At 35.9% G+C, this 26,124-nt stretch overlaps 1 protein-coding gene and 1 pseudogene across 6 annotated transcripts in view; one reads left to right on the top strand and one right to left on the bottom strand.

Annotated features, from left to right (window-relative positions):
• The window catches only part of HECTD1 (HECT domain E3 ubiquitin protein ligase 1), an 89,547-nt gene that overhangs the window by 25,402 nt on the left and 38,021 nt on the right, over positions 1-26,124 (top strand). For all 5 annotated transcript variants that reach the window (XM_081229673.1, XM_081229675.1, XM_081229671.1 and 2 more), the window contains 12 exons: positions 2,198-2,425; positions 3,432-3,713; positions 3,812-4,082; positions 5,054-5,130; positions 5,216-5,314; positions 8,820-8,934; positions 9,521-9,695; positions 17,916-18,054; positions 18,244-18,414; positions 23,097-23,319; positions 23,835-24,098; positions 24,205-24,281. In XM_081229673.1, coding sequence (XP_081085799.1) covers positions 2,198-2,425; positions 3,432-3,713; positions 3,812-4,082; positions 5,054-5,130; positions 5,216-5,314; positions 8,820-8,934; positions 9,521-9,695; positions 17,916-18,054; positions 18,244-18,414; positions 23,097-23,319; positions 23,835-24,098; positions 24,205-24,281 — 2,121 coding nt within the window. The remainder of the gene's footprint in view (positions 1-2,197; positions 2,426-3,431; positions 3,714-3,811; positions 4,083-5,053; positions 5,131-5,215; positions 5,315-8,819; positions 8,935-9,520; positions 9,696-17,915; positions 18,055-18,243; positions 18,415-23,096; positions 23,320-23,834; positions 24,099-24,204; positions 24,282-26,124) is intronic.
• LOC308614970 (translation machinery-associated protein 7-like) lies at positions 1,820-2,059 on the bottom strand (annotated as a pseudogene). The gene has a single exon. The product of its transcript is annotated as a translation machinery-associated protein 7-like (transcript).

Genomic DNA, 26,124 nt, shown 5'->3' with positions numbered 1-26,124 from the left:
CTGGATCCTAATATGTGCTTCTGCATTCAGCCTGTCGCTATATCACACTTCATACAACTTTTAGAAAATGCTGCCTTACGTTCCTGAGAGAATAGGAAAGAAAAAGACACTTAACTGTTATAGTATTATTATAAAAAAAGTTATAACTTCAAGGACCCCTGAAAATGTCTTCCTCATGCTTTGAGAGTTGTTTTTGTAGGTGTTAATATCTTGACTTTCTGCCTTTGTGTTTATATATTTATTTCTGTCTATGGCCTCAGAGGAAGAGGTATTCGTTTTTCTGTTCAGAGCTTTTCCGCCTCTTATTCTCTTGATCACATCATATTACTTCATTTTTCTTCCAGGACTGGGGTTTTACGCCATTGTATTTATTCACTGACCTATATTTTCAAACTCTTTCTTGTCTGTTAACACCCTGCTCTCCCCTTCTCTGTTTCCTTTGCAGATTATTCTTATTTAATTCATTCTTCAATGGTAGTATTTCCTAAGGTCCTGTTTTTAGCTTCTTAAATCTGTATAAACTTTGCCTAGACAATCTCATCTGTGAGCATCAATACCATTCACATATAAATATATGCCCTTCACATCTTTATCTGTAGAACTGACCTCTCTCTTGAGTTCTAGACTCCATATTCAAAGGCCTGTTGGACATATTCAACTGGATGTTTGAATTCATTGTCTTTGATTACAGATAAACTGCTCTCTTGATAAGTGACATCAACTTGTAGCCAGTTGCTCAAGACAGAAACCTGTGCTTTATCTTTTATTTCCTTTTTTCCACTCCACACGTGTGATTAATGATCAAGTGCTTTTCTGGTTTATTTCCTCCTGTTTTTCCCTGCTGTTATTACCTTAGTTAAGCCCTCATCCTTTCATGAATATTAATGCTTGAATTTTTGCATTTGCCTCTACACTCTCCCTGTACCCTGCTTCCCACAGATATTAACTGGAAATCTGATCATATTATTTCCTGCTTAAAACATTTTTCTTGCTTACAGAATAAAGTCTAAATTTCTGGTATGCCTGTAAGACCTGTGGACCCTGTTAACTCTTTAGTTCTACCTGAATGCATTAAACATCAATATAATTTAGAAAATAAAAGTGATTTTTAATGTCTTAATATTCATAGAGTGTGAGGATGATGAATAATGTAATAGCTGGCGTTTATTGAATTTTTTTTTTAATGTCTAGGACCTTTATAAACTTTTGCTAAATTACTAGTAGTTCTTAGCTTGTCATGCAGGTTTCACCGCCTAAACCTATGCTGTCCAATATGGTAGCTTTATGTGACTACTAAACACTTCAGATGTGGCTACCCCCAAATAAGGTGTGTTATAAGTATAAAATGTACATGGGATTTTGAAGACTTATTACATAAAAGATACCAATAATTTTTATATTGATTACATGTTGAAATAATGACACCTTGGATATATTGGGCTAAATAAAATATGTTAAAATTAATTTCTTCTGTTTTGCTTCACTTTTTTTAACAAAAGTTTATTCTTTTTAAAAAAATATTTATTTATTTATTTTTATTTGGTTGCGCCAGGTCTTAGTTTCAGCAGGCGGGCTGCTTAGTTGTGGCTCACTGGCTCCTTAGTTGTGGCATGCAAACTCTTAGTTGCAGCATGCATGTGGGATCTAGTTCCCTGACCAGGGATCGAACCCGGGCCCCCTGCATTGGGAGTGCGGAGTCGTAACCACCGCGCCACCAGGGAAGTGCTGAAAAGTTTATTCTTAAAGGTACAACAGGCTCCAAGTCAACACTTCATTCTAGCTGTAGGTAGCAGCATGTTATGGCAGGGAATCCAGATGTTTAAACAAGAATGGAATTAAGGATCACCATTGCTTCAGGCGCAAGGAACAGTTTTTTGCCAGATTTCTTAATTCCACCTGTGGCCAGGGGGCCCTTCCCCATGGCTTTTGCTTTTAGCTCCTTGAGTTTCTTCTGCAGCTCTTTCTGTTTCTGCTTGAATGCCTTATCTTCCTTGGCCACCTTCTTGGGCTGCTTCAGGGACTACTTCTTGCCATCTTCACAGCCAGACACAGCTTCTGCCCCCCCTTTCTCAGACCCTGCCCTTTTTAAAATGTGGCTCCTAATCAATTTGGAGGGTGTATTATGTTTTCTGTCATTCTAGGAAAATTAAAATTGGACTTACTGTATTCTTTTGTGAATTTTGTTTTACTGTTGTAGGTGTTAGAACTGATATGCACTCGTGAGTCAGGAGCAGTCTTCGAGGCTGGTGGTTTGAATTGTGTGCTTACCTTCATTCGTGACAGTGGACACCTCGTTCATAAAGATACCTTGCACTCTGCCATGGCTGTGGTATCAAGACTCTGTGGCAAAATGGAACCTCAAGATTCTTCTTTAGAAATTTGTGTAGAATCTCTGTCTAGTTTATTAAAACATGAAGATCATCAGGTAACTACATCACTCTTGTGTACTTTGTTTTCAAAACGTGATCTTATAGCGTCCACTAGTTATAACCACGATACCCAGTGGACTCTTGAACAGGGTGGGGGTTAGGGGTGCCGACCCTCCGCACGGTTGGAAATCTGCACATAACTTTACAGTCGGCCATCCCTCTCTGGGGTTCTGCAGCTGTGGATTCAACCAACTGTGGATCGTGTAGTTCTGTAGTGTGAATTTAGTGGGGAAAAAAATCCACATGTAAGTGGGCCCATGCAGTTCAAACCTGTGTTGTTTAAGGTTCAACCTTAGTGCAATTTGAATTTTTTGCTTGATGAGCTAGAGATAATTTCATCTTCTCTTTCTCTTATCTTATATCTCTATGGTAATCTCTTTGTTTTGGCAGTGATATGTTTTAAATTATAAAAGTGTTATGTGTTTGTTCTTAAAATTTAAACATTTTAGAAGTATATAATTTTTAAAGCTGCACTTATACCCAGTGTAATTTGTTGGCTCAGCTCAATTTTGTTGGCTTAAAAGGGTAGTTTTCATTGAAGTAAAATAACAGTATTTAAAATTTCGTATGTGTAAACTTGTTATATTAGCATCTTTAGAAAATAAAACTTGACTTTTAATGCTTTCTTACCATTTAGATGTTAATTATTTTCAGTTGCTGTCCATTGATTACCTTGGCAAAGTTGTACATAATAATAGTAAATATTTGTTGAGCTTTTACTGTTCCTCTAGGTTCTTTACATATATCATTTCATTTGAGCTCAGACAATGAATTATAAGTACTGTTACTATTCCCATTTTACAGATAAGGGAACTGACACCTTGAACAGTTAAGTAACATCTTTAGGTTATACAGTTATCAGAATGTGAAGCCAGCATTCAAACCTAGACAGATTGTATGCTTTGCTACAATTGCCTTTCTTAATAGTCTCAGTATTGAAATAAACAGTACTGGTCCATTTTAGGTGAATTTTATCCATATGTATATTCTTTACATCATTAGGTTTCAGATGGAGCTCTGCGATGTTTTGCATCACTAGCTGACCGATTTACCCGTCGTGGTGTTGACCCAGCTCCATTAGCCAAGCATGGATTAACTGAGGAGCTATTGTCTAGAATGGCTGCTGCTGGTGGTACTGTATCAGGGCCATCGTCAGCTTGCAAACCAGGTCGCAGCACCACAGGAGCGCCTTCCACAGCTGCAGATTCCAAATTGAGTAACCAGGTGTCAACAATTGTAAGTCTGCTCTCAACACTTTGCAGAGGCTCTCCAGTAGTAACGCACGTAAGAGTGTTTTTGAATCTTATTTAATCTTTCAGAAGAAGTATTTTGGTGTAGTGCAAGTACGCTAAAACTTTTTTTTTCTCCCATTCTCTTTTTAGGATCTCCTGAGGTCAGAGCTTCCAGATTCAATTGAAAGTGCATTGCAGGGTGATGAAAGATGTGTGCTTGATACCATGCGTTTAGTTGACCTTCTCTTGGTGCTATTATTTGAAGGACGAAAGGCTTTGCCAAAGTCTAGTGCTGGATCCACAGGCAGAATCCCAGGACTCCGGAGATTGGATAGTTCTGGGGAACGCTCACATCGGCAGCTTATAGACTGTATTCGAAGTAAAGATACTGATGCACTCATAGATGCAATTGACACAGGAGGTTGGAAAATATTTTTTTTTAAATATAAAAAGAAAACTGTGAGGGCTTCCCTGGTGGCGCAGTGGTTGAGAGTCCGCCTGCCGATGCAGGGGATGCGGGTTCGTGCCCCGGTCCAGGAGGATCCCACATGCCGCGGAGCGGCTGGGCCTGTGGGCCATGGCCGCTGAGCCTGCGCGTCTGGAGCCTGTGCTCCACAACGGGAGAGGCCACAGCAGTGAGAGGCCCGCATACCACAAAAAAAAAAAAAGAAAAGAAAAAGAAAACTGTGAGATAAGGAATTATATAGGCAACTTCTAGTTTCTAGATTTTTAATTTTTTTTTTTAATTTTTAGCAGTTGTGCCAGAAAATAGAATGGCCAACGTATTCTATATCCTCTCCTCTCCCCATGTATATAAATTATCAGCCTGGTGCATGGTAGGATCTGAGTAAATGCTTGTTGAATAAGTAAATGAAATTAACCTGTCTATTGCCAGGAGATCATACCAATTCTAAGGTTAAGTGGAGATTGAATTTAGGACTGTTGTGTTCTCAAGATTAATGGAAACTGACACAAGTGAATTATCATTATATATAGTAAATTGTTTTTAGACTGCTTCATGAGGTGATCAGCAAATACAAGTTGGTGAAAAATGCTTCTGCGTCATCAGACTTTTGTTTTCTTTTGATTATAGATGTGGTTTAGTTTCTTTTCCTCAGTTATGGTGTGAGGCAACTAATACTCTTGAGTTTTATTGTGTGTTTGTTTTTTTGTTATTTTATGTTTATTTTTAATAAAAGTTTTAGAATACTTTTTCTTAGCAGAATTTACATTTGCTGATTATTTACTACTTTATAGTTGACCTGAATGTTTAAAATTGGCTGTGTATTTAGTGATTATTAATAACGATCTTTAAATGGTTCCCATTTTAGAAAAGTTCATTATTATTTGTTGACTTTTAAAAAGATTTATTTTTTTCCTTCAAATTTCCAGCCTTTGAAGTAAATTTTATGGATGATGTGGGTCAGACTCTATTAAACTGGGCCTCTGCTTTTGGAACTCAGGAAATGGTAAGCTAATAAATAAAAGCTAATGTTTTAAATCAAAGATAGCAATATTAATAAGGCAACTTTATGATTCTCCATCATTTTACAGGTAGAATTTCTTTGTGAAAGAGGTGCTGATGTTAATAGAGGTCAAAGGTCATCATCATTACATTATGCTGCATGTTTTGGAAGACCTCAAGTAGCAAAGGTAAAATCCAGGTTTTAAAATTATTAATTTAATATTTAACATTTACATGGTTCTGAAATTAGAATGAAATGAAAACTTTTATTCTGATAAGCCGTGCTTCCGTGCTATCTCCATTGCTCCATTTCCCTATCCCCACTACAGGTAAGCGTTTTTGATTGGGTTTTTTTGTTTATCTTTTCATTGTTTCTTAATACAGATGCAAGCAAGAATAAATATGTATGCTTATTTTCTCCTTATACAAAATGTAACATATACACTGATTTATACTTTTCTTTTTTTCATCTAATAATACACATTTTTCATTTAATAATACACACTGAGACTTCTTTCTATTAGTATATAGAGAGTTTTTGTACATCTGTATACTTACCACGTGTGAATGTACTGCAGATTTATTCAACCAGTCATCTATTGCTGAAAACTTGTTTTTTTCCCAATTTCCTACTCTTGGTAATGAATAACTTTATACATGTTTCTCTTATTTCTGTTTATCAATATAGCAAATATTTTATTTGCCTAAGAACATAATATCTTTGACTCTTAGATTAGCAAAGGACTTTGGAGAGTTCTTTTTTTTTTCCCTATTTCCGTTTTGTTATGTTTGTTCCTTTGTTTTGTCTTTTAGATTCTTTACATAAATGAAATCATACAGTATTTGTCTTTCTCTGTTCGACTTATTTCATTTAGCATAATACCCTCTAGGTCCATGTGTGTTGTCGCAAATGGCAAGATTTCATTCTCTTTTATGGCTGAGTAATATTTCATTGTGTATATATATATACACCACATGTTCTTTATCCATTCCTCTATTGTTGAGCATTTAGGTTGCTTTCATATCTTGGCTGTTGTAAATAATGCTGCAGTGAACATAGGAGTACACATATCTTTTCAAATTAGTGTTTTCATTTTCTTTGGATAAATATCTAGGAGTGGAATTGCTGGGTCATATAGTAGTTCTTTTTTTTTTTAATATTTATTTATTTGGCTGCATCGGGTCTTAGTTGCGGCATGTAGGGTCTTTCACCACGGGGTGCAGATTCTTTCTAGTTGTGGACTGTGGGCTCCAGAACACATGAGCTCTGTACTTGCAGCACATGGGCTCAGTAGTTGCGGTACACGGGCTTAGTTGTCCTGCGACATGTGGGATCTTAGTTCCCCAACCAGGGATCAAACCCACGTCCCCTGCATTGGAAGGCAGATTCATAACCACTGGACCACCAGGGAAGTCCATGGTAGTTCTATTTTTAATTTTTTGAGGAATCTCCATACATCGTTACTGTAGAGGTTTTTTTGTACAGTTAGGAAAAATTGAGGTCCAGAAAGGTCAAATGATAAGGGTTGAACCAAATGTATGATCTAGGTCTCAAGAATCTTCATATTGTGAAGGAATTTGTCATAATATATTTGCTAAGAAGTCAGGCACACCTGGATTCAAGTCTCAACTCATTAACAAAAAAGGCTGTATGGCCTTGGACCAGTTTCTTAAGTTTGACTTATAGTTTTATTAATAAAATGTATATACACTCTTAGTATTTATTTGTTTGTTTGTTTGTTTGTTTATTGTTGACTGTGCTGCGCAGCATTTGGGATCTTAGTTCCCACAGGGAAAGAACCTGTGCCCCCTGCAGTGGAAGCACAGAGTCTAAACCATTGGACTACCAGAGAAGTCCCTGCTAGGATGCTTATTGTGATAATTAGGAAAAAATACATGAAAAACACTTAGTATAGTAGCTGGCACATTGTATGTACATGCTTAAATGGTAGCTGCTACTATTGTCACAGTATTGCTAGTATTGTCTTTACACTGTAAGAAGATTTTTGTTAACAACTTAGCTTTCTAGGTGGTCTCTTCAAGCTCGAATTCTGTCAGTTTGAATTGGTTAATTTTTAGAGAATGATGTTCCTAAGGGTGGTAAAAATTTTTATTAAACCAATTTTTTTTTCAAACCCTTACTGTTTTGCAGTTATGGGTAGCTGAGTGGGAGAAGGAGCCAAATGAATTGTATCTAACCTTAACCCATCTTGATTATACATCAGCCTGCAATGAGCTATAGCTGCCATTACTAATAATGATATAATAGTGCTCACCAAGCACTTATTTTGTGCCAACCAGGGTCTTAAGCATTTAACATGTTTTATCATTCTTCACAGGTTCTTCTGTTTTTTAATTGATTCTAAGATATTACCCACCCCCCTATACACATTTTAACATCTTTTAACTAGGAAAGTCTTATAATTGCTATTGGTCAGATAGAAATTGCAGCATAGTTATTATTACCTGTCAATTCAATACAAATTGTGAAATGGATTTTAGTAACTTGAGTGAAAAATCCTTTCTGATAGCAGAGCACGCTCAGTAATGCTGTGTCACTAAACTCTTTATGGCATAGATGATAGCATTGTGTGTAGAAACACAAATATTGGTGACTTCGGATCAAAAAGAAATTATAAACAATTGTGCTCAGAATGTGAAGTTACAGAAATATCTTATTATATTTCATTTATTTTTTAAATTTATGTTTGTCCAAGTAATACATGAAAAAAAATCTAAGTTTATAGAAGTTCTTTCAATAAGTTAAAAAAAATCCAAGCAATAGGAAAGCATTGTTGCAAAATTAATTGGCATTGTTTTTCTTTCTTAGTAGTACTTAATTATAATCTCTGTCAGATTATAATATCAGATTATAAGTATCTGTGGCATCCTAGATTTGATGAAATACTGAGTTATTCTGATTCAAACTCCAGCAGTTTGGAATTTTTATCCAGTACTGCATACTTTTCTGATGAATGTATGTACTCACTTATTTGTCAGATATATTGTGTTATAACAAAGTTCAAAAAGCTGCAGCTCTGAGGCTGATAGGGAAAATGTGAGATGTGGTCTCTGTTCAAAAGAGCTTACACTCTGCTGGGGAGAGAGTCCAGTGTCCATTAAAAATTGGTGAACTTCCCTGGCAGTCCAGTGGTTAAGACTCCAGGCTTCCATTGCAGGGAGCGCAGGTTTGATCCCTGGTTGGGGAACTAAGATACCACATGCCGCACGGTGTGGCCAAAAAAAAAAAAAAAAAAAAAAAAAGGTGAACAGTGCAAATTAGTATTTAAGACCTAAATTTGGTAGTTCATTCTAGAAGAATCAATTTAACTTGGTAATTGGCAGTATACACGAAATGATGAAGATGATTACCATACCACAAACTGAATATTAGTACCTCTGTTAAAGTAAGGAAATTGACTGGAGCAGTTGACAGGTTCAGATGTGAACGTACTTAATTTGAGATGTTAATAAATAACCAAGTGACATTAATCTATAATTTTTTTCAAGATATAAATAAACCACTTTTAAGGTGTTGTATGCAAAGGCAGAGATTTGAATTGGTATCTGCTTGATTAATTATGTAAGTCTGCAGTCTGAAGTATGTCAGTGCAATCTAAAGGTTGCAGAATTGGATATTGAAGAAATAAGGTGTTAATTATTATATCCACATTAAATGCTTTTCTTTTCTAGACTCTTTTACGGCATGGTGCAAATCCAGATCTGAGAGATGAAGATGGGAAAACTCCATTAGATAAAGCTCGGGAAAGGGGCCATAGTGAAGTAGTAGCTATTCTTCAGTCTCCAGGTGAGTGGTAATATCTTTCCTTTTAAGCCATCTGCTATTACTTTTCAGCTTCACTTCCATAGAAGTAGCTTTCTGTAGACATGTTAACATTATATAAAGAAATCATTTCTGTGAAGTCAAATAATTACATACACACACACACACACAGAAACTTATATTTGATAAACATTTAACAGTGTACTATTCTGTGTTCTTTGAGACTGTGGCTGCATGATTCCAAAAAGACCAAATCACAAGTTTAAGGGGTGTGTGAATGTCATAAAGAATGTTGGTTATTGCATAGACAAAGTACTTTGACCAAATTTTTAAGTTTTCACAGAGTAGATGAATGCAGAGTCTCTGTGAAATATATTATGGAATCAAGTGGAGTATCCAAAATTATCTCCTTAAGTTGTGATTCAGCTTCTTGGAGGTACTAATGTTCTTTAGTAGTTTTACAGACACCTTTGATAGATACAACATCCTAATTTGTTTGACTATTGTTAATTAGGGTAATTATAGTTGATTTTACAGTACATTTCAATATTTTTTCATTGAAAGAAAAATTTTCTAGCAAAGTATTTTATTGAACAATATTTGTCTGTAGGTGATTGGATGTGTCCAGTTAATAAAGGAGATGATAAGAAAAAGAAAGATACAAACAAAGATGAAGAAGAATGTAATGAGCCGAAAGGAGATCCAGAAATGGCACCCATATACTTGAAAAGGTTACTGCCAGTATTTGCACAAACTTTTCAGCAGACTATGCTGCCTTCTATAAGGTAGTTATCCATACTTTCTGTATTTACTAGTTAAAATATGCTACTTATATACCTTTATTTATCTCACTTTTCCAGAAGGATGTGAGGTTTATTTTAATATTGAAAAGGTATGGTAAGAATAAAAATTAGATTGGAGAGTTAAATCTTTCCTTCTGATGATCTGACTTAAGAGAAGTTTAGAAAATTAAGAAAACTAGACTAACACAGTTTTTGTGGCTCTCTGAATATCAATTCTAGAGAAATTTTTATAAGTACAACAAACATTTATTGAGCTTTATGGAGGCCTTTTTTGATAGAGTCAGTGTAAGCTGCCCACTGGAGGAGTTCCCAAAGAATTAAGACTTGGCCCTGTTTATGTGCCCTTGCAAGCTGGTGAGGAAGAAGTGAGTAACAATACAGAGTGGTAAGTAGTAGATTAGACATATATTCCCTAGGGATATAGATGGTTTAACAACTAATTGGCTGGGCAAATTGGAGATTTTATGCAGAAATGAGATTTAAATTGGGGTTTAAAGGATACTTGGAAGTTTTCTAGGCAGATGGATTTAGAAGGATCATTGTGCAACAGTGTGTGCAAAGGCATGGTGCAGGTCCTGGTGGCTCTACCTCTATGGTGTGTCCAAAGTGTGCCATTTCTATCCATCTATTGCTAATACTCTGGTTCAAGGTGCAATAGTCTGTAGTTTGGCTACTATAGTTGCCTCTAAAGTAGTCTTCCTCCTCATCTTCTGTCTTATCCCTCTACAATCTGTTCCTCCATGTTATGCTGAATTAGTTTTTTTTAAAATTTATTTATTTATTTATTTATTTATGGCTGCATTGGGTCTTTGTTGCTACACGCGGGCTTTCTCTAGTTGCGGCAAGTTGGGGCTACTCTTTGTTGCGGTGCGCGGGCTTCTCATTACAGTGGCTTCTCTTGTTGTGGAGCACGGAGTCTAGGCGCGTGGGCCTCGGCAGTTGTGGCATACGAGCTCAGTACTTGTGGCTCTCAGGCTGTAGAGCGCAGGCTGAGTAGTTGTGACACATGGGCTTAGTTGCTCCACGGCATGTGGAATCTTCCTGGACCAGGGATCAAACCTGCGTCCCCTGCATTGGCAGGTGGACTCTTAACCACTGCGCCACGAGGGAAGTCCCTTTTTTTTTTCCAATTAATTAATTAATTTACTTTGGCTGCACTGGGTCTTTGTTGCTGCATGCAGGCTTTCTCTAGCTGCAGCAAGCGGGGGCTACTCTTCGTTGTGGTGCATGGGCTTCTCATTGTGGTGGCTTCCTTTGTTGAGGAGCGTGGGCTCTAGGTGCGGGGGCTTCAGTAGTTGTGGCATGCGGGCTCAGTAGTTGTGGTTCGTGGGCTCTAGAGCACAGGCTCAGCAGTTGTGGCGTGGGCTTATTTGCTCCGCGGCATGTGGGATCTTCCCGGACCGGGGCACGAACCTGTGTCCCCTGCATCAGCAGGCAGATTCTTAAGCACCTTGCCACTAGGGAAGTCCCCTGAATTAGTTTTTAAATCATAATTATATCACATCATCTTCTGACTTAAACCCTCCAGTAGCTTCTAATTGGCCTTAACTAAAACCTAACTTCTTAACAGTCAGGCTTGGAAGGTCTTGTATAAGTCCCACCCAGGTCTCTGACCTCATTTAGTACTATATAACACCTAGGCCATTACACTTACACTATGCTAGCCTTCTTTCTGTTTTTGGAACATTCTATGTACATTCTTACCATGGGGTTTTTGCACTTACTTCACTTTGTTGGAAACTTTCTATTCCCAGGGCTTTTGAATGGTTGGTTACTTCATATCATTCAGGTCTCAGTTCAAATGCTTATGTCCATTGACATTTATCCACCTAATTTAAATTTACCCCTAGGATACTTTTCATATCAATCGTGATGTTTTACTGTCTTCACAGAGTTTACACTGTCTGAAATCTTGCTCTTCTTTGAGTTTTTGTTTTATTGTCTGTCTCCCCTCTAAAGCTCCATGAGAGATGGCCTTATGTCCTGCCCTATTCCTACAAAGACAAGGAGGTATAGAATAGGGCTTGATATTTAGATCTTCAGTAGATACACTGAATGATTGAATGAGTGTGTTTTGTTTGCAGCTGCAAGTATTTTGGTATCAGTGGGATATGGGATATGTTTGTATAGCTCAGGGAATACTGTCAAAAAGGTAGACAAGGGCTTCCCTGGTGGCGCAGTGGTTGAGAGTCTGTCTGCCGATGCAGGGGACACGGGTTCATGCCCCAGTCCGGGAGGATCCCACATGCCGCGGAGCAGCTGGGCCCCTGGGCCATGGCCGCTGAGCCCACAATGATGAGAGGCCCACGTACCGCAAAAAAAAAAAAAAAGATAGCATATATCTTAGTTCAGAGCTCAGACTCTGGAGTCAGCTCAAAGTCAGTCCAAATGTCAGTGTTGCCACTTTGTAGACAGATAGCCATGGACAAGATACTTAACCTCTTGATCTTAATTTATCTCTAGGATGGGATAATTATACTTAATTCTCTTTAGGTGTGAAAATTAAAATTAAGTACGTGTGGTATTTAGCATAGTGCCTAATATTTTAGAGGTATTTGTAAAAAGATAGTTTATTAAAAAATGTTTTATCATAGATAAGTTAAAATGTATTCAAACGTCGAGATAATCATATAATGAACCCCATCACATAGCTTCAATAAGTTTTAACAAATATCCCAGTCTTATTTCATTTATACCTCCCCAACTGTACTACTTTGAGGAAATCCAAGACTCAAAATAGTTTTATCCATAATTTTTCTATATGCATCCATAAAAAATAAGGGTTCTTTTGTTTAGCACAGGGAATATAGCCAATATTTTATAGTAACTTTAAATGAAGTTTAATCTATAAAAATATTGAATCACTCTGTTGTATACCTGAACTAATAGAGTACTAAACTGTACTTCAATAAAAAAATAATTTTTCGGGCTTTCCTGGTGGCGCAGTGGTTGAGAGTCCACCTGCCGGTGCAGGGGATGAGGGTTCGTGTCCCAGTCCGGGCAGATCCCACATGCCGCAGAGCAGCTAGGCCCGTGAGCCATGACCGCTGAGCCTGTGCGTCCGGAGCCTGTGCTCCGCAACGGGAGAGGCCACAACAGTGAGGCCCGCGTACCACAAAAAAAAAAAATAATAATAATAATTTTTCATCATTAAAAAGGGATTCTTTAAAAAAAGGGATTCTTTTTTGTTTTTTAACATAATTGCAATACCATTATTACACCTAAAATAATTATAATAGTTCTTAAATATTATCAAACATCAAATCAGCATTCATTAGGCTTCCCTGGTGGTGCAGTGGTTGAGAGTCCGCCTGCCGATTCAGGGGACACGGGTTCGTGCCCCGGTCCGGGAAGATCCCACATGCCGCGGAACGGCTGGGCCCGTGAGCCATGGCCACTGAGCCTGGGCGTCCGGAGCCTGTGCTCCGCAACGGGAAAGGCCACAACAGTGAGAGGCCCGCATACCGCACACGCACACAAAAAAAATCAGCATTCATTGTTCCCAATTTTCTCATAAATTTTTTTCTTGACAATTGGGTTTTGGGGGGTTAATATATTATGTCATTAATATGTTAATATTTTCCCTTGCTTCCTTTATTTTTGTAATATAAGAATATATAGCAAATATATAAATTTATCTGTAAATGATGCATAGTATTTTACAAGTTAAAGATTTATATAAATCGTATCACATTGTATGATTCTTCTTAATTTGCTTTTTATCTGGTAATATTTTTTGGTTTGTTAAGATTCTTTCTTGCAGTTCATCCATTTCCACTTCCGAATCATTAGTTTTTTTCTTTTCTTTCCTTCCCTCCCTCCCTCCCTCCCTCCATTCTTCCTTTTTTTTTCGAAGTATAATTCACTTACAACACTATGTTAGTTCAAGGTGCACAACATAGTAATTCAGTATTTCTGTACATCACAAAATGATAACCATGATAATTCTAGTTACCATTTGTCACCATATAAAATGTTTACACTATTATTGACTATATTCCCCATTCTGTACATTTCACCCCGTGACTCATTTATTTTGTAACTGGAAGTTTTGTACCTCTTAGTCTCCCTCACCTATTTCATTCATTCCCCCATCTCCCAAGATGATTCATTAAAAAAATGTATACTTGACATTATTAAAAACAATCAAATAGGTTACAACCTAATTTTTTACCATTTCAGTTTAAAATTCGATCAGAAGAGTAAGCATATGTACTCTAATCAGGCAGTTAAAGGAGGATCTGTATATATGGAATATATCAACTTTAGCTATTATCTATCATTATTGGCCTGTGTGCATTGTCTGTTCAGGAAATAAAAGGCAGACAACAGATCAGCGAAGCCTTCAGAACAAAGGATAGCAGTTTCACTGGTGGAGCATTTTGTAAAAACCTGATTATTTTCTCTGTGAGATATTTCTTCCCAGTTTTATTGAGATATAATTGACATGTAACATTGTATTAAAGTGTATAACATAATGATTTGATATATGTATCTGTAATATTAGACTGAGGACTTCACATTTTGCTTTTGAAGAAAGGCTACTTAGAATTTTGAAGAGGTGTGGTAAATATACATCTTTGGAGTTAGGGGCAATAATGGGACAAAGATTGAGTAAACTTGTCAGCAGCAGAAATCCTTGAGGATCCATTTGTTTATTTATTTTTTTTTTTATTTTTTTTATTTTTTTTTATTATTATTTTTTTTTCTTTTTGCGGTATGCGGGCCTCTCACTCTTGTGGCCTCTCCCGTTGCGGAGCACAGGCTCCGGATGCGCAGGCCCAGCGGCCATGGCTCACGGGCCCAGCCGCTCCGCGGCATATGGGATCCTCCCAGACCGGGGCACGAACCCGTATCCCCTGCATCGGCAGGCGGACTCTCAACCACTGCGCCACCAGGGAGGCCCTGTTTATTTATTTTTTAAATCACAATTTGATTGAGAGGAAAGTAGACATGGTTGGATAAAGGGGGAAATTGTTCTAGGATGAGAATATTAAATAATCTAAAGATAATAAATTCTTCCAAAGTTAATTTATAGAATGCAGTTTGAAAGAAAATAACTATAGAATTTGCTTTAGAACTTGACAGATCTTAAAGTTCTTCTGGAAGAATAAATAGGTGAGATTATTAAAGAAAAAGTCTGAATAGTAGCTAGTGTAAACTTTCAGTAATTAAATCTTTATGATAACTAGCCCAAGAGTTTATAAATCATTGGAGTAGACTGGCCCTCCAAACAGAATCAATTGTGTTTAGAAATTGAATGTATTATAGTGGTAAATTATATAATGTATTAATATTTTATAATATATTAACATAATAAATGGTATTATAATATTTGCTTTGTGGTTTGATTAAAAATCAACTTAGTCCTTTACATTGTGTATTTAAATAAATTCTAAATTTATTTAAAATAAATGAAAAAAATAAAACCTTAGGAAAACAAAAAAAAATATTCTCAAATGTTTATCAGAACTTGGTAGGAAGAATGACTTTTAAAACTTGTTTGTTAGTCCTATCTGTCATTTAAAATTCTATGTAAAAAAACAAAACTGCATATCAGCAACAGTATTACCTGTAACCATGAAAGTGACAGAAATATAAACTTGTAATGCAGATAAATCTTCCAGCAAATTGGTATTTGTTAGCAAGTATGACCAAGGGATACTAACTTTATTATGCAGAGAACGTATACAATTTTTTGGTCAAAGTGTAAATGCCAATTTAAATAAATGAGCCGATGACATTATGGTACAGTGCTCAAGATGAAAAAGAAAACAACAGGGAAAAATGTATCCTCTACTAGTAAAAAGCAAAACATTTGAAAGTAAAATTTCATGTCCTTTTCACCCATTAGACATTTAAGAAACTTTTTTTTTTTTACAAAAGTAACAAAATTGTAGTGAATTAGTACATCCATATCTACTGATAATTTAAGCTATTAACAGTCCTTTTGTCCCCTAGCTTTATTGAGGCATAATTGACATATAAAATTGTAAGATTTTTAAAATGTACATCTTAGTGATTTGATATGTATATACATTGTGAAAGGATTCCCCTCATTTAGTTAATCAGCATATCCGTCACTTCACGTATTTATATTTGTGTATGTGTATATATGTGTGTTTGAGAGAGAACATTTAGTCTTAGCAAATTTTAATTATACAATACAGCTTTATCAACTGTAGTCACCATTTTTTATATTAAATGCTCAAACCTTATTCATTTTATAGCTGAAAGTTTGTATCCTTTTACCAACCTCTCCTTAATTCCCCCATCCCCAGCCATTGGCAGCCACTTTTCTACTGTTTCTATAGGTTTGACTTTCTTTTTTTTTTTTAAGATTCTCGTTTAAGTGATATAAGGCAGTATTTGTCTTTCTCTGGCTTATTCACTTAGCATAATGCCCTTGAGGTCCATCCATGTTGTCACTTAACAGATTTTTAAAAAAATCAGTTTACTGAGTATGGATTCAGTGTTGATGCACATTCAGTACGTATGAAAATATTTAGACTCTTGGATCCAGGAATCCCTCTACTGAAGAAATAAAACTGTTCACCAAAAATAATGCTATTTATAATAGAAAAGCCAGTAAGCTGAATGCTTATGATTTATATAATAGTGTTAAGCAAGAAAATTTTTATGTTATGAATATTATGCATAGTGTACTGGTTACGAGATGAGTTTGAGTTGAGGCTCTAATTTATTAGCCCTGTGACCTTAGTAGAATTACCTTTCTTTGTCTCATTTTTTTTCATCTGTAAAGCTGAGCTAATAAAACCTACTTCATAGGGGGTTTGGTGGGTGGATTAAATGAGGTGTAAAGTTTTTAAAATATATACAGGTGTTCCTGGCTTATTATGACTCAGCATGGTAGTGACAGATAGCCAGATAGGTAGACAACATATAAATATTCTTATGCTATTTTAATTGAAGTAAATCATGATATAAAATTATTATTATACATAAATACTGATTTTGCAACCAAATATAAATTGCCGTTAACAAACACTGGAAGGAACTAATCCTGTTAGGGCAGTTTGCCCTCCATCTGCCTACTATTTTCTCTAATGTACTTGAATTTGTAATAAAACACATTTTAAAATTAAAGAATACATGAAATTCACCTAGAGAGAGTTATGAAATACATCAAGACCACATTCTGTAGGAAAACAGCTGTCAGATACCTCTCTTGGATTTCGATAGTGATTTTTGCCTCTCCATCCTTCCTGTGGAGAAGTCACCTCAAGGGCAATGATATCTACAGCTTGGCGCACAGACTATTGTTAGATGCTCAGAAAACATGTGTTAAAAACATTATTGACTTTTATGTAATAGACCAGTGTATTATAATTTAAATGTGTGTGGATATTTGTGTATTTTATTTTAAAAGAACAAATCGCTTATAAAATTGAGGTTAGTTTATGTGACATTATTGAGTATCTTCTGTGTTCTAAGTAAAGCAGTGGATAATAAAAGGGAAAAGAGTCATGCCAAGTTGTTAACAATGGGAATATTTAAGGGCATGGGATTACTAGGATCTCATTTATATGAGAATATCATTATAATGAACATGTTTTAAATTTGACAAAGGACAAAAATGCTTAATTTGAAATATGAGTTCCATATAAACCATCAGGTGTTTTAAGTTAAGAGTTTTATATTTGGGGTTATAGAAGCCATTTATTAGTAATTGTGTTACTTTTGATTTTCTAAAATTATCATGGCATGTTAACAGTCATGCTGGTTAATATAAAATAGCACATGTAAGAAAATTACAAAAATAATTCGTTTTAATGAGCTCAATATATTAATAGTAGAAAAATGAAATTCCCTCAAAAAGTGAACATAAACCTAGTGCTAGTCTTAGCTTTTTGTATTCTTTAAAAAAAAAAATTTTTTTATTGGAGTATAGTTGATTTACAATGTTGTGTTAGTTTCTGCTGTACAGCAAAGTGAGTCAGTTGTAGATACACATATATCCATTTTTTTTAATTCTGTTCCCATATAGGTCATTACAGAGTATTGAATAGAATTCCCTGTGCTATTCAGTAGGTTCTTATTAATTGTATTCTTTTATTAAGTGTATATTTTAGCAGAGCATTTAAAGCTTAAATTGGATATTTTTGTTTTCATTAGTGTTGCATTTTGTTTTATTTTATCTTCTTACCATGGCTAACTAAAATTCTTTTTTTACTTTTCAAGGAAAGCAAGTCTTGCTCTGATTCGAAAAATGATTCATTTTTGCTCTGAAGCACTCTTGAAAGAAGTTTGTGATTCTGATGTTGGTCACAATTTGCCTACAGTACTAGTGGAAATCACTGCAACAGTTCTTGATCAAGAGGTTAGTTTATTATCTTTACTGAAACTCCTGTAGTTTTAATTCCCATTAGATAGTAGTAAGTAAAATAATTTAACTTGTGTCCTAATTTTATTAAATCATTTTGTCTGTACAAATGATTGCATTTGTCTACTCCACGCAACTAAACTTATTTTTATCATTTTCCCTTAATTTCCTTTTTTTTACCCCCAGGACGACGATGATGGCCACTTGCTGGCTTTGCAAATCATAAGGGACTTAGTAGATAAAGGTGGTGATATTTTTTTGGATCAGCTAGCCAGACTTGGTGTAATTAGCAAAGTGTCAACTTTGGCAGGTCCTTCCTCTGATGATGAGAATGAAGAGGAATCAAAACCAGAAAAAGTGAGTGGTCTTAATTGCAGTGGCATCTATCAGGAATAGGGTTTCTTTTGAGGAAATGTAGTTCCAATAACAATGGGTTTTGACAAAATAATGGCAGTATGGAGTAGTATTATAATTTTTTAAAATTTGGTCACTTTTCTTTTAAAATATATCATTGGTAAAATTTAAAACTTGAAAAAAAGTTGCAAATAAAGAATATCAGAACATCCTCTATCCAAAATCACTAATTATTGACATTTTGCTCCATTTGCTTTATTACTTACACATGTGTGCACGCACATTTAAAATATATTATTTGAGGGAATTCCCTGGCGGTCCAGGGGTTGGGACTCCGAGCTTTCACTGCCAAGCGCCCGGGTTCGATCCCTGGTTGGGGAACTAAGATCCCATAAGCTGCGTGGCGTGGCCAAAATAATAATAATAATGATAATAATAATAAAATATATTATTTGAGAGAAGCTGGATACATAGTGCCCCTTTTTGTAAATTTATTTATTTATTTTTTGTTTTGTTTTGGCCGCACCTTGTGGCATGTGGAACTTCCCTGAATAGGGATTGAACCCATGCCCTCCACAGTGGAAGCATGGAGTCTTAACCACTGGATCGCCAGGGAAGTCAGTGCCCCTTTTTATACCTAAAATCTTCACCAAAAAACCAGGACATTGTCTTACAGAATCCTAGTACAGTTATTAAAATCAGGAAATTTAATATTTATAGAAAATGTTATCTAATCCAGAGACTGTATTCAAATTTGCCATTGCCCTAATAGCAATGCCCTCCTGCGGCTCACGCCCCCCGCCCCCCCAGAATCCAGTCTAGGAGCACAGTACATTTCATTGTCATGTTGTTCCATTTCTCAGCCTTTCTTTTTCTTTCATAGCCTTGGCATTTTTTTGAAGAGGACAGACCACTTAATTTGGACAAGGACCCTCATGTTGTGTTTGTGCCATGTTTCTTCATAATTAGATTCAGGTTGTGTGTTTTTAAGCAGGAAGACTATAGAGGTGATGTTATGGCCTCCTCATGTGTAAAATGTGCCTTTTTAGAGGCACATGATGTCTGCGCTCTTGCTGTTGACGTTGACTTGGATCAGTTGGTTGTGTTTGTCTCTACCAGGTTTCTTCTCTATTGTAAAGATACTTTTTCCCTTTTGTAATTAATAAGTAATTTGTGGGGAGATAATTTGAGACTATGCAAATATGCTGTTTCTCTTTAAACTTTTATCCACTAATTTCAGTACCTATCAATGATTCTTGCCTTAGATTGCATATTTAAAAATATGCCTTATTTGTCTCTACCAATTGCCAGCCATGATTTAGTCCTACCATTTAGTGAATGCTTCCTACATATTAGTGACTGAGTATTAATAGTTTTGAGAGAATGGTAGAGTATGGATTGTAATTGCAGAATCCTGAGTGGTTTAGTGTATATATGTGTTTCCTAAATTACTGGAGATTTAACAAAAAACAAAACAAGAAATGATATCTGGGTTCATCCCCCTGGAATTCTTTCATTCAAGAAATAGGTTACAGATCCCAGCGGTCTTTGTAGAAGTTAACAAGCAAACATTTATATGAAAATGATAGGAACCTAGAATAGCAAAACATCCTTGAAAATGAACAAAGTTGAAGGACATACACCAGCAGATTTCAAGTCTTATTATAAAGCTATAGTAAGCAAGAAAGTGTGGTAGTGGTGTAAAACTAGATTAATGACCCACACATATATGGTCAATTGTTCAAACAAAGTGCTAAGGTAATTCAGTCACAAAAGGATGGTCTCTTTAAAAATGATGCTTGAACAAGTGGATAACATATGCAGAAATATGAAATCTTACCCCTTTTAACAAAAAGAAATCATTAACTGAAGTGGATGGGCTAAAACTGTAAGGCTTCTAGAGGAAAAAGAAGAAAATCTTAGTGACCTTGAGCTTGACAGAGATTTCTTAGATAGGACATTAAAAGATTATATTATAAAAGAATAAAAAATAAATAAATTGTTTTCATTAAAACTAAACCTTTGTTCTTCATACTACATTATTTTTTTAAATATATTTATTTATTTATATGGCTGCATGGGGTCTTAGTTGCAGCACACGGGATCTTCATTGTAGCATGCAGGATCTTTAGTTGAGACATGCAGGATCGTTTATTTTTTATTATTTATTTATTTATTTTGAGGTATGCGGGCCTCTCACCGTTGTGGCCTCCCCCGTTGCGGAGCACAGGCTCCGGACGCGCAGGCCCAGCAGCCATGGCCCACGGGCCCAGCCACTCCGGGACACGTGGGATCCTCCCCGACCGGGGCACGAACCCACATCCCCTGCATCGACAGGCGGACTCCCAACCACTGCGCCACCAGGGAAGCCCCATGCAGGATCTTTTAGTTGCAGCATGCGAACTTTTAGTTGCGGCACATGGGATCTAGTTCCCTGATCAGGGATCAAACCCGGGCCCCCTGCATTGGGAGTGCAATCTTAGCCACAGGACCACCAGGGAAGTCCCCAAAATACATTATCTGGAAATGAGAAGACAAGCCAGAAAATTCTTTGAGATTTATCTTTATTCTTTGAAAATATCTTCTTCTTTTGTTTGTTTTTTGGCTGCGCTGTGCATGGCTTGTGGGATCTTAGTTCTCTGACCATAGATTAAACCCCTACCCCCTGCAGTGGAAGCGTGAAGTCCTAACCAGTGGACTGATTTTGGCCTTCATTTTTTTTCCTTCTATTTTATAAATAAATAAATAGATTTATTTATTTACTTACTTATGCATGCTATGTTGGGTCTTCGTTGCTGCGTGCAGGCTTTCTCTAGTTGCAGTGAGTGGCAGCTACTCTTTGTTGCGGTGTGCGGGTTTCTCATTGCGGTGGCTTCTCTTGTTGAGGAGCATGGGCTCTAGGCACGCGGCTTCACTAGTTGTGGCTCGCGGGCTGTAGAGCGCAGGCTCAGTAGTTGTGGTGCACGGGCTTAGTTGCTCCGTGGCACGTGGGATCTTCCTGGACCAAGGTTCGAACCCGTGTCCCCTGCACTGGCAGGTGGATTCTTAACCACCGCACGACCCGGGCAGTCCCTTGGCCTTCGTTTTCAATGGACATTTCAGTTCCCGCAGGGACTCTTGGCTGATCATTTTCCAGCACTTGAAGAGATATTTCATTGTCACCTGATGTGCATAGTCTCTACTGAGACGTTTTCTTCCTCTGGCTGTGTTTAAGACTTTATATCTTGTTTTTAGCAATTTGACCTTGATGTGCTTAGCTGTTTGGTTTGTGTGTGTGCATGCACATGTGGGTTTTCTGCCCCTGCTCAGGATTATTTAATTTTTTTTGGTCTGTGGGCTTACAGTTACATCACATTTGGAAAAATTTTGAACGGTTGGTATGATGATTTTCCACTCTGGCTGTTAGGAATGCAAATATCTGACCACCCTGTGTGACCTCTGAATTGTTCACCTTACCATTTTCAAGTCATTCTTTGCCCTGCCTTATGGAACATCACCTGTACACAGATGGTCTGGTACTCAGTAGAGATGTCCTGGTGACCACTTTGCACATTTCTAGAGGTCTTTTGTGCTTGACTCCCTGATCCTGAACTCATCCACCACATATTCCATTTGCCTTAATCTCTTCAAACACAGATCTCCATTTCCTCAACTTACACTGCTGGACTCTGTGTTCCCTCTTCTTAAGACCTTAGCCAGAAACTCTGTCTGAGCCTAAGGGGCTTACCTTATTTGTTACTGTTTTCTGGGAGATCATGCAGTCCTGTGTTGCTTGTTGTCCAGTATTTGAAAACACTCTTTCATGTATTTTGTCTGGTTCTTTTAGTTGTTGACAGTGGATAGGCAAGTCTTGATCCTTATTAATCTGTCATGGCCTGGAGCACAAGTACTATGTTTAGGGAAATCTATAATCCATATTTTACAATCTTATTTTAGTGTTATAAGCTAAGTACTACTTCAGGGAAGAAGCATGTAAAAGATACATTTAAAACAATTTTAAGTATAATAAGTCTTCATAAACTTTAAAAGTACTTTACCCATACACGCATGCATGCACACACATGCCAAGATCATATATGTTAATGATGAATATTCTTAATATTAAATGTTGTCAACAAAATAAAAATTTTTTGGATGCCAGGGTAGGCAAACAGTGTTTACAAATTATTTTTCTTTTAAACATGCTATAGCTGACATTTTGATGATTATAGGAATAATCCAGTATATTTGATTCACTTGGCTAAGGGTGGGAACTTATAAATTATATTGTTAAAACACATTTCTGGTGATTCTTTTGCACCCTAGGTTTGGATACCATTGAGCTAGTGTAAACGTTCATTTTTTACAAATAATCAGTTAGGCCCAGAGATATGGTGAGTTTATCAAGTCCTAGATAATTAGCTAATTGTGTGTAAACCTAATCCATTTGTCTTCTTGACCATTATACCTGGAAATGTTATAACTTAGGTTATTATGTGAATTTCTTAACTTTTTTTTAGGATGGACTTTTAAGATTATAGGTAATTAGTTGAATCAGAATATGTATTAAACTACAGGCAGCTGAATATTATATTCACGATGTTTTAATTCTAAATTTGATTCATGGTCATGTTTTTTTAAGTACTTATGAATATTTGGAATATAAGTTATTTCCCACATTTCATTGAATAATTTTACACATTTAGGAAGATGAACCACAGGAAGATGCTAAAGAATTGCAGCAGGGTAAGCCATATCATTGGAGAGACTGGTCCATCATTAGGGGAAGAGACTGCTTATATATATGGAGTGATGCAGCAGCCTTGGAACTATCTAATGGCAGTAATGGATGGTTTAGATTTATCTTGGATGGAAAACTTGCCACCATGTATTCAAGTGGTAGTCCTGAAGGTGGATCGGATAGTTCAGGTAATATTTTGTTTCTGTTAAAATGTTTTACTAGTTTCTGTAATTTTGATAATTTGTCTTTCTGCTCATATTTTTGCTACCATTGTCATAGCAATAGCACATCCTTGATGATCATATGGCCATTTCCTTAATATTAACAGAGAAAAATGATTGTGCCATGAAAGCATTTCATACTTTTTTATTGTATGAGACAAGGAATAGCATTGTATCAATATCTACTTTTACTGTCTCCATCCTTTAGGTAAAGGTGCCTCTTATCACATAATGATGAATTGCCCATGTGTGATGCTGTCTCAAATTATATCTTTTCCCCAAAGCCTTCTACTTTAAAAAATTATGGCTGCAGGATTGTTTTAATGCTTGAACCTAAATAATATTAAACCAGTGAGAGTATATCAAAGAACAAAACTTTAATGAAAGTTTTTAAATAAAATTGATATTTCAATAGGTAGTTTCCTTAAAAAATGGAATATTTGAAAGGATGAAGTTTTAAAACAAACATTTTGTCTTTATAGAAAGCAGAAGTGAATTCTTAGAGAAGTTACAAAGAGCTCGAGGCCAAGTAAAGCCGTCTACTTCAAGTCAACCTATACTCTCAGCACCAGGACCCACTAAACTCACTGTAGGGAATTGGTCACTAACATGTTTGAAAGAAGGAGAAATTGCTATTCATAACTCAGATGGCCAGCAAGCAACAATATTGAAAGAAGATTTACCTGGTTTTGTGTTTGAATCTAATAGAGGAACCAAGCATTCATTTACTGCAGAAACTTCTCTGGGTAAGTATGTAGGTATGTCAGTTTAATGGATAAGAATAAATGAATATGTTAAATTGCAGTAAAATATGTTCTGTGAAATACCTTTTTTTTTTTTTTTTTTTTTAAGGTTCAGAATTTGTGACTGGCTGGACTGGCAAAAGAGGCAGAAAACTAAAATCTAAGTTAGAAAAAACTAAGCAAAAGGTATTATTTATGGGATTTGCTTTGTTTTTTGTCTTTTATACTGATGTAGCAAGGTTTCAGGGGTAGATTGTAGGCATTTAAAAAATTGAGCCATGTAACATAAGCTACCCTAATCTAATGTATTTTTAGTTTTCCTTTTTCTGTGCTCATTATCTTATTTTCCACAATATGTATACATTTACTTATAGTTTTTATACTGTAAGTAAATACTTACAGTTTTTATATTAGAAGTATAAAAAAAACTTATAGTTTTTATATATAAGTAAACACCAGTATCAAAATAGAACAAAATTGAGACAAAGTATAAAATTTAAATTATTTTAAAATTATGTGAGTTATTGTCACAGAAACTTTAAACTCATTCTTTAATTATGATTAATGATAGTAGTATTTTTAGTGATGTAGTGGGATTGAAAATGCATTATTATAATTTACAGTCTTGATTTAATCCTTTGTGATGAATCCATTTGAATTCCTGGTTCTAGATTCAGATAATTTGATGCTTAGTTTAATGACCATCTCAGATGGAATCACTGTTTCAAAAAGATACAGGAGCAAATATGTTACAGACTCCAGGAGCAAATATGTTATTGACTCATATTACTAATTTTTAAATTCTATCCATTTATTATGCATTGTTTTTTTCAAAAATAAAGCCATTATATTTCTCCCCTTTTTCTTTTAAATTGGGGTTTGGTTGTTTTCCAATGTTATGTTAGTTTCTACTGTACAGTGAAGCGAAGTAGAGTTCCCTGTGCTATACAGCAGTTTCTTATTAGTTATGTTTTATACATATTAGTGTATATATGTTAGTCCCAATCTCCCAGTTCATCCTACACCACCCCACCCCACTTTCCCCCCCTTGGTGTCCATACGTTTGTTTTCTACATCCATGTCTCTATATTATATTTCTTTTTTTAAAAAGATTTATTTATTTATTTATTTATTCATTCATTCATTCATTCATTCGGCTGTGCCGGGTCTTAGTTGTGGCACTCGGGATCTTCATTGCTGTATGCAGGTTCTTGGTTGTGGCATGCTGGATCTTCAGCTGCAGCATGGGGGCTCTTTAGATGAGGCATGCGAACTCTTAGTTGTGGCATGCGAACTGTTAATTGTGGCAGGCGAACTCTTAGTCGCAGCATGCGAACTCTTAGTCGCAGCATATGGGATCTAGTTTCCTGACCAGAGTTCGAACCCGGGCCCCCTGCATTAGGAGGGCAGAGTGTTAACCACTGGACCACAAGGGAAGTCCCAAGCCATTATATTTCCATCTTTATTATATCAGTTGTTCTTGAATTTTTTAATTTTTAAAAGAGAAAATAAAATCTCATAGTTAGATTCAGTATCTTCTGATGACACATTTTTATTTTACCTAAAATAATGATACAGTTTTTTCATATAGTATGTGAAGAATGCTTTTGGGTGATTAGGATGGGGGGTACTTGTGTGGCTTTGGCCATAGGAATAGTCATAAGGGGTTTTATTTGGAGCACTATATTATATAATATATATATGTTTTATATATTATATATATATATATAAATATATATATATATATATTCATTCATGTCTTCATTTCCAGTTGTAAATTTGCTAGGCTATCCCAAAGATATTCCACATTTCCACATACATAGACCTGGAAAAGAAAATTGCTTGCTTGCTTGCTTGCTTTCTCTTTCTCTCTCTCTCTTTCTTGCTTTTTTAATTTATAAATATATATTACCTCTATAGCTATATATATTATTCCATGATTGCTTCTGTGTTTTTCAAAAAAAGAGTGTGAAGCCAGAGGTTTTTTTCCGATTCAGGATATCTTAAGGGCATTTGAGGAAGAAATATC

This window comes from Mesoplodon bidens (genome assembly GCF_964165515.1).
Source record: "Mesoplodon bidens genome assembly, chromosome: 3".
Lineage (NCBI taxonomy): Eukaryota > Metazoa > Chordata > Mammalia > Artiodactyla > Ziphiidae > Mesoplodon > Mesoplodon bidens.
This window is presented reverse-complemented; position numbering and strand designations above follow the sequence as displayed.